The sequence below is a fragment of the Carassius carassius genome, chromosome 3, assembly GCF_963082965.1.
Source record: "Carassius carassius chromosome 3, fCarCar2.1, whole genome shotgun sequence".
Taxonomy (NCBI): Eukaryota; Metazoa; Chordata; class Actinopteri; order Cypriniformes; family Cyprinidae; genus Carassius; species Carassius carassius.
Window position 1 is genome coordinate 36,139,680 of NC_081757.1, and position 8,661 is coordinate 36,148,340.

The 8,661-nt window shown below is 39.5% G+C and overlaps 1 protein-coding gene across 4 annotated transcripts in view; it reads right to left on the minus strand.

Annotated features, from left to right (window-relative positions):
• Positions 1-7,892, minus strand: part of cbfa2t3 (CBFA2/RUNX1 partner transcriptional co-repressor 3) — a 41,361-nt gene extending 33,469 nt beyond the window's left edge. For 3 of the 4 annotated variants that reach the window (XM_059536998.1, XM_059536997.1, XM_059536996.1), the window contains exon 1: positions 7,342-7,892. In XM_059536998.1, coding sequence (XP_059392981.1) covers positions 7,342-7,537 — 196 coding nt within the window. In that variant the 5' untranslated portion in view covers positions 7,538-7,892. The remainder of the gene's footprint in view (positions 1-7,341) is intronic. The other variant, XM_059536995.1, reaches the window with a different exon arrangement.
• Positions 7,893-8,661: the final 769 nt, after the last annotated feature.

Here is an 8,661-nt window from a genome sequence, read left to right on the forward strand (position 1 = left end):
CACTTTTTATGATGGATAAAATCATGGGATTTTAGCATTGGGACTTTATTTCTTGTTGAATATGATATTTTACCTGGGAACATGTTACTATGTTACATCACACATGTTATATGAGTTATGAGCACTTCATTCACTTAAAGGGACAGTTTGTGTCATTAATAACTCACCTTCATGTCGTTCCAAGCGCGGAAGACCTTCGTTCATCTTCAGAACATAAATTGTTATTTTTGTTTTCTTTGCACACAAAAAGTATTCAGTAAAATCTCAAATTACTGTTGAACCATTGATGTCACACTGACTATTTTAATGATGTCCTTGCTACGTTTCTGGGCCTATAAACATTTCAGTTACATTACTGTCTATTGAGGATCAGAAAGCTCTGATTTTTTAATCAAGAATATCTTCATTTGTGTTCTGAAGATTAATGAATGTCTTACGGGTTTGGAACGACGTGAGGGTGAGTTATTAATGACAGAAATTTCATTTTGGGGTGAACTATCCCTTTAAGGGAAGTGTGTGAAAAAGCATGTTTGTGGGAGTGTTCCAGTGTTTAGTGTATGTGTGTGAAGTAAATTGATGTCAATGGAATTGAACACTACACTAGATCAAAATTCTCAGCCTTGAGAAATCCTGTAAAAAGAGCAGCCCTCATTGCACTGGCTCCACCTCTCCTTCTCTCATGACAGTTAATACCCAGTTCACAGATATTAAATAAATCCTCTATGACTTGAGTCTCTACACCCATAATTCTTAATCCACCGTACTGATATGTGGTCAGCTTTGGTGTGGACATGCAATATCTACCCAGATATTTGAGAATTTTTCTACATTTATGGATGTGTCAGTCTGTGCTGCTCTTGCAAGGGCAAATGTCTCAAACTTATCAAGTGTGAAGTGTTAGGATATGTCTGCTGCAAATACACCCTGGCTTTGCCTGAACCCTAAGCAGTTGCCTTACTGTTACCCAGTGTTTTGTGTATGATGGTTCCTTCTAAGAAATCTAGTTTTAGACTGCCTTCCAAGACAGTGTAACATTATGTCTAATGATCTACAACACATTTTAATGCATTTTAAAGACAAGAAAATGTAAAATATGAAGGGCTTTATTCTGAGTAAAAAAAAAAAAATAGAAAAACTACAGTAGATGCAACATGAGGGACCCTAGTTAGTGATTATTTGGGTGATTTTTATAGAGGTGGTAAGAAGTAAAGATAGCAAGCATAACTGTTTGTGTGATAGCAACCAAACCAAACATCTTTCAGTTCCCCGTGCTTCATCTAATCTACATTAAAATACCCTGAGAAAAATTCTGTCAACACCCTTAAAATCTGTGTTTATGTGATCTCTATTTACATTCACTGAAAAATCTATTTACTAAAAATCTTGGGACTGGGAAGAGCTTAATCATCAGCTCTCCATTCCTGTGAAATATCTACATTTGCAGCCAAATATGACATCATTACTGAAATGCATGCATGAAGTACATGCAGTTTTAATTGGTTTATTATAAAAAATAATCAGTAAGGAAAGTATTCTGACTTTGCACTTAATCCACATGTTCTGCTTGAGATCTGAAAGACCCAAGGCCCTTAATAACATGCAGATAACATTGAAGTATTAGCTGATATTTCATGAATATTCAAATTAATAAAAAAAGGATACATTACACTGGATATATCTCATAGATACTAGATCTAAACCATGACAGCAATGAATTTTCAGATTTTCAAATTATTATTTTGTAGCAGTTGACCGCTGTCAATTATTTACTTGAGTTGTTTAACTATATTTTTTGTCCAGTTTGTTTTTGTTGGATACAAACTGACCCCGAACAAAAACAAACACAATTACTTTTCTTGAAAACATCAACCTTTCTGAAAAGTAACAGAGGGTTAGAGCTAAAAAAGGTTTATGTCTCCTGTTTCTTGGATTTGTCTACTAAGGAATTTTACACACTTTTCTCTGGAGTTTTAAAAAGATCTCAGCAAAATCTGTCTTCAGATTGGCAACTAAAATACCAAAGTCGTTTTCTATATGGTTCAAACTTGATCTAATTCTTTTATATTTTCTCTCACATGCATTTTATTTATGCTGCTACCTCAATAGAGTACTATCAGCAACAGGATGAGTTCCTGGTTGTCTGGGAGATGGATCACTGGTTGTCTTGGGTCTTGATGTAGTGTTTATGGCCCTCTTCCCTGCTGGGGAGTTATAGCCCTGCCTGTCTTACCCTGTCAGGTCCTTCTATGGCCACACACGCTGCTTACACACTCCTGGTATACCCTTCACTTTGAAGCTATGGCTTGATATAATTTAACCCAATTTGGGTTGATAATCATTTATAATCAATAACCCAGTGATGCTAGGTTGGGAAATGCAGATATAAAAAAAAGTGCAGTCATGGCCAAAAGTATTGGCAGTGACAAAAACTTTGTGTTTTGCCAAATTTGCTGCTTAAGCGGTTGTGGTGTTCATTCGCATTATTTCTAGATTATGTCACTGCCAATACATTTGGCCACAACTGTACATACACTCGCAAGTTGATTGATTGATTGATTGATAATTACAAAATCTGTCACTGGGTTGCTATGTTTTTAAAAGGTATGCTTTTTTGCCTTTTTTTATTCATAAATGATGCATATTAGTAGCTTGAAGGTACATATTAGTGCCTAAAACACACATGTTGGTATCTAAATGGTACATATTATTTGAAAAGGATTCTGCACCAGTAAACAGATTTTGGACCTTTTTTAGTATTTTATGCTTAACTTTTTATTACAGACTTTTCGTCTGTTTCTTGACAGCATGATGTTTTGGCCATAGAGGGACCATTTTTACGGTGGCCTAGTAGTGCACAACATATATATACATATATATATATATATATATATAAATTAGTATCATGTTTTAGGTCAAACACTTAACCCAATCCAGCTGGGTCAAACATCTCACACTGGGTTGTTTTTAACCAAGCATTTTTTTAGAGTGTAACACCACAGGAAGTACAACGGGTTGTGAGATTTCAACATACGCATAGTTACATAGAGTTTGTTTCTGGCCTTAAAGTGTAACAGTGACTGGAGCAAAAGGTGCAACATGGGGTTCTTATCGTCTTCTTGACAGCGGTTTGATTGACAGTGCAATGCTCTCATGGGGGTATGCTCGTAGACAGCCCGTCAATGTCAGCGCTTGACAGGTCGTCCTGCCTAGCTTCATTTAGGTCTTTGTTGATGTGACTACAGCACTGCTCTCTACACTCTTCCCAGTGATTACTCTGAGGACGGTTTCAAACCTCTCCATTATGAGCCACTATCTCTATACCTACACCACCCTTCATACATTGACCTTCACCTAGTGGCATTGAGGATGTCCTTGTCTGTCTTTCTTTCTCTCTGCATCTGATGGAGTGGCAGAGATGCTCACGTCTGATTGGGCTTATTGTATCGGTATCGAAATGACAGTCTCTACGGAGAGAGGGAAATAGAGGAAAAACGAAAGAGACAGCACGGGTAAGGGTTTGCAAGAAGGGAGATCTTTTATTTATTTTTTATTTTTTATTTTTTTACGTGCACATTATAAATCCTTTCCTGTGGCTGCAGTCGCCATCCAGAGTGCTGGAAAGAGATAAGAAGGGGTGCTGCCAGAGAAACACAGCTCTTTTGTCCTCTCCCTTTGTCCTCTCCCACTGAAGCTCCGGCATTCAGCGGCCCTGTTGAGTCACCCTTACAGACTGCAGTAAATGAAAGTTATTTTAAGCACAGCCGCTCAGAGAGGGACTTTATCTAATGAGAAGGTGGCCAGAGGCAGTGCAACGAGGAATGGAGTCATCCACTTTTACACTGAGCAAGGCACACTGCGGAAGCAGATGTGTCGCCAGCATCTTTCTTCATTGCTATCAGTGTTCTGAATCGCAGAGATTAAAAGAAGATGCAATGATGAAATGTGTGTATGAGACTGTAGAGCTTGTCATTTCTCAACAGGGTGATGCTGATAAAGAGAGGATGTGAGACAGGACAGGAAGTGAGAGAAAGAAAGAGTAAGAGATAATGAACTGCATTATGTAATGCAGAATTTCAAAAATCTGTTGCATTATGCATTTGACGATGAAATGTTTTGTGCAGAACTTTCTCACCCTATCACCAGGTCAGCCATTCACTGTGAAAACTGTGAAAAGATAACTCTTTAAAAGGATATGTTCTTCAAAGAGGACACTTTGACGGTTTGTTTGTGAACCAAACAAGATTGAGCCCATTGACTTCAATTATATGATACTTCAAGTGACTTCAAGTCATTTCTCAAAATATACTCTTTTATGTTCCACAGAAGAAAGTTGTATATAGGAACAGCATAAGGATGAGTAAATGAGTAGTTGCTCATGTAATATGTTTTTGGAACAACATAAGGATGAGTATAATGACAGATTATCCCTTAATTTTTTTTTTTTTAAATAGGGAGGCAAGGATAGGTAACCATGACTCAAAATTTGGAGGTTGATTGTAACATTTGTATTTAAAAAAGGCAGTGACCGTGATTTAGTATTGTTTTTTTATTTATATATTTTTTTCTGGTGAACAGTCACTATTGTACACTCTTTGGCTTACAGTTAATAGCTTAAAATATCAGGTTGCATCAGTCCCTTTGGCAGTGTGAGACTCCCACTAATGCAGGTTAAGGTCTTCCATAGATTGTAATTCATGTACAGAAACTTAATAGAGCCTTTAGCTGAGTTCTCTCAGTCAACATAAAATCAAGTCGCACTGTGCACAATACATGATACATACAGTACTGGTATAACCAGATATGAGGCAGTGAGAATAATGAGAAAATCGGAATTCTTATTCAAATCTCTGACTTATTTATTTTCTGTTTGCGGGGTCTTTTGCTCGAGAGAAAAAAAAGTAGGAGAAGCAAAAGTCTCAATTTCCTCTCCATTCAATTGCACTGCGCTTTAGGATAAACAATTGACATCCTATTCACGCATTGATCTCATTTGTGAATTTTCTTTCTTTCACATCTCCACTGGTGTGATGTGAATTGTGGAAATGGTTGAGTTTTCATTTGCTTGTGCACATCTGTGCATGGATGTGCCCTCGCAGGTGCTTGTGTTGATAGTTAAACCCTGACTTTGGGTTTGTGCGTTCAGGCAGTTGGCAGTGCTGGGACTAGAGATAGCAAGAAGAGAGGCTTGATGCACCGTATCAACTTGTGAACATCTGTTCCTCATCGAGACCGCAAAGCTGGTGCAGAGTAAATAAGAAGAATAACTGCTTTCTGTCTAGCACGTTCTCTAACTTGTTTTGTCTCCATCTCTCTCTCTCTCTTACCCTGTCCTTTCCCTTTTTGTATTCTCGTACTCACACATATAGAGACATGCTGAGACCCCTATTTAGAAATCACAGTAGTGGCATGCTGGAACAGTGATGGTGTCAAATGTCAAGGTACTTGCTTATGTACCATGAATGATTACCAAATTTGATTAAGTAGTATTTAACCAAAGGACACATCAAGATGTCAGTGCCATGTCCAAAAAAAAGAGTTTTAGAATTTGGCCAAAACAAGGTCCTATGAGGCAGCATTACTCTTTGGCCAACCTTTTAGAAGAGCCTTGAAATGGGATCACATGATGCCAATTGCTGCATTCAAATCTCAACTCAAAACCTGTTTTCTTAATGTTATTCTTAAGTGATGCATGCAATGACTCTCAATCAGGGCCACTGTATTATTCAACTACTTTTATTACATCAGTAATAACCCCTTGTGATTTTTTAAAGGTGAACCATGTGAACTTCCAGGTTGGCTTAGAAAATTAAGTCAGCACTGCAGCACTTAATGCACCTAAACTTTAAGAATCAGATGTATGAGTTCTGTTTTAGCAGTTATTTTTAGGGATGGAGGTGGGAGATTTACACATGACACCTCTGTTATCCTAAAATATTGACTGGAACAGCCATGCTGAACCCATCCATCTTCTGCAGATCATCATGTCTCGTGAGCCACATGCACCTAAAACAACACATGAGCATTTGACCAGCATTGCATTTCAGAATATCAGTGAAGTTGAACAAATTATTGATTTACATTTAATGCTGGAAAAGCGTTCAGGACATTCCTCTGTCCTCATTTCCCCTGCAACCATGGTCAGCCCTTAACGCACATACAGCACTGCTAGCTATGTTAAGATGCTAAAGCACTGGCCAACTATCATCCAAGCATACATATTCAAATAGCTGTGGATTAGTGCGGCTAAGCTCTCTGCTGCCTGTGATAGGAAAGAACCAGACTTTGTTTTGATAATTTTTCCCTATTTTTTTCCTTTAAGAATTTCAGGGTTTCGATTCAGCTCCCCCATCTTGTTATATGCGTGGTGGGTGGCTGTTCTGCATTTTCATTGCAGACTGGTGTGTGTGCAGTGTGTGTGTGATGATAAGGCACAGGGAGAGAAGCCAACGCGCTAACATCTCTCCACCGCCGTGGTTATCGTTTCACCACAGCTGTTGCCCAAGTCGCACCACATCTGCCGCTTCACAAGAAGCTTCGCCGCTATCACCCAACATGAAAAGCCCCTTCATTACCTAGCTGTTGACTACACCTCCCATCAGCCCCTTCTCATTCGTGTACGCACACCTAGATAGGTAGCAGTGCATGAGACAAAGCGCCACTGTTTACAAGCTCCAGGTCCTTTCTTTGTAGCTGAGCAGCGGGCTGGCCTTAGGGACGTTTAGCTCGCTGCCTCAGCCATTTTATCACTGAATTACAGGGGAAGTTTATGACTAAGCCTAATTATACCGCACTTATCAGAGAAACGTGTGCAGAGCTCATTATTGCCAAGAGCCGAGCACCGCCGCAGGTAATGTGCAATGATGTATATTACCTTTCAACGCAACTTAAAATCATCTTTTTGCCTTTAGGTCATAAAGTGCAACTTTAGTGGAACTTTAGCTTAGAATTCTAATATTGGTCTCAAGTGGCTTTAGAGTTCTCAGATATTTTGAACTCTGTTTGGAGGCAGTTACATGATTTGTTGTGTACCTACAACACATGTTTCAGCTGTTATCTAAATGGCAGTCATACAAAGGATTCAAATAAGGCACAAAGTAAAAACAAGACTTTTCCCAGAAGTAACTTTTTTTTTTTACTCTTCATAGCTGGACACCAGCATATGTTTTGGATGTTGTTCGCCAGTGTGGCATCCCACCAGACTTCTCAACTAGCGTACTTAGAAAGAGTTTCTTGGTCAACCACCATCTCAAAAAAGGCCATCTTGATCGACCACTCTGATAAACTACATTTGGCTGTGTTTTACTAGACTCTACTGCGAATGTGTGTGTTTCTTTAACTCACCTGTGGACTGTCTCTTAGACAAGTGAGCAGGCAGGGCGAATCGATACAGGGCTCGTTTATCAAGGGTAACACTGTGGCTGGTCAGCGTGACTGTTGGCAGTCTGGGTTCAGTGAGAGTATTGGAAGATGCTCTCCTTGTCCTGGACCTGTTAAGTCGCTTTGCATGGATCTCTACAGCCATCTCATCCCAATGCATCAGCTTACAAAGTTCCACAAATAAGCTCCTCAAGTGTTCCAGAGGTCCGCAGGATACTCACAATCACCTAGCTCATTCCACTCTGAACAATCTGTCGTGTTGTCCGGTTCAGGAACCTATGCAAATGTCTTCAAGCATGGACAGTCGCACAACTCAATCAGAAGACCAGACGCAAGACTCACGCCCCCACAGAACAGAAAAAAAGTTCGCTGACCACAAACCTTTTCCTTTTCTCTCTTTAGCTTAGGTAGCAATGCCGGTATCGTTGGGCCAAAATGTATGGGCTTCTGGGCAAACAGTGATATTCTCCCTCACAGCAGGGTACGTGTAGTGAGCGCATGTTCCTGCTGCCAGCCGCTCTCTCTCTCTCTTTCTCACACACACAAACACACATTCTCTTTATCTCTTTCACTCTCTTTGTAACAGCTCAAAAGGAAAGGGTGGTATGTGTGGCATAGAGGTCAGCCTGACTGTGGGCTGAGACTGTTCTTACATTACTTACATATTTTCCCTGAAACTGAGTTAAAGCTAATGAAGTTTATTTTTGGGAACAACCACGAATGCCCATAGTTGAAGCAATATTTCATAACATTGATTATTCTAAAAGTCTCCTTTTAGAGTTAAGGTTAGTCTTTAACAATGTATAAATGAAATACCTTTACATATTAAAAACATTTGGTCTATATGTCTTCAGCTAGACAAATGTCTGTGTGTCCGGTCCCCATGTGAACAGGTGGTTCCCCAGGCGAAAGTAAATAGTGCTGAGCGGCTGTGATAGCTCACATCCAGGCTTCCTCTGGCAGGAACCAGCTGTGTCTGTGGGCAGATCATTCTTCCTGTTTCTACCGGACAGTAGGGCTTCTCCTGGTGCCCATACTTCCTTTCTAACACCTCCTGGTCTGCACATAAGTTCAAACAGGTTCAAGGCCGAGAATCTCTGCAGCAATCCCATCTGAAGGCAAGTTTCTTAAGTAAGAAGGCATATTGCAACATACAGTAGACAGGGTTTTTTTTTGCTAATTTCATCATGGTGTGTTTAATATTCAGTGTTTTTCTTCTGATTAAGTCCATAGATTTATATGATTTACATATTTATGTTCTTTGTTATTCAGTTGGTATCTGCA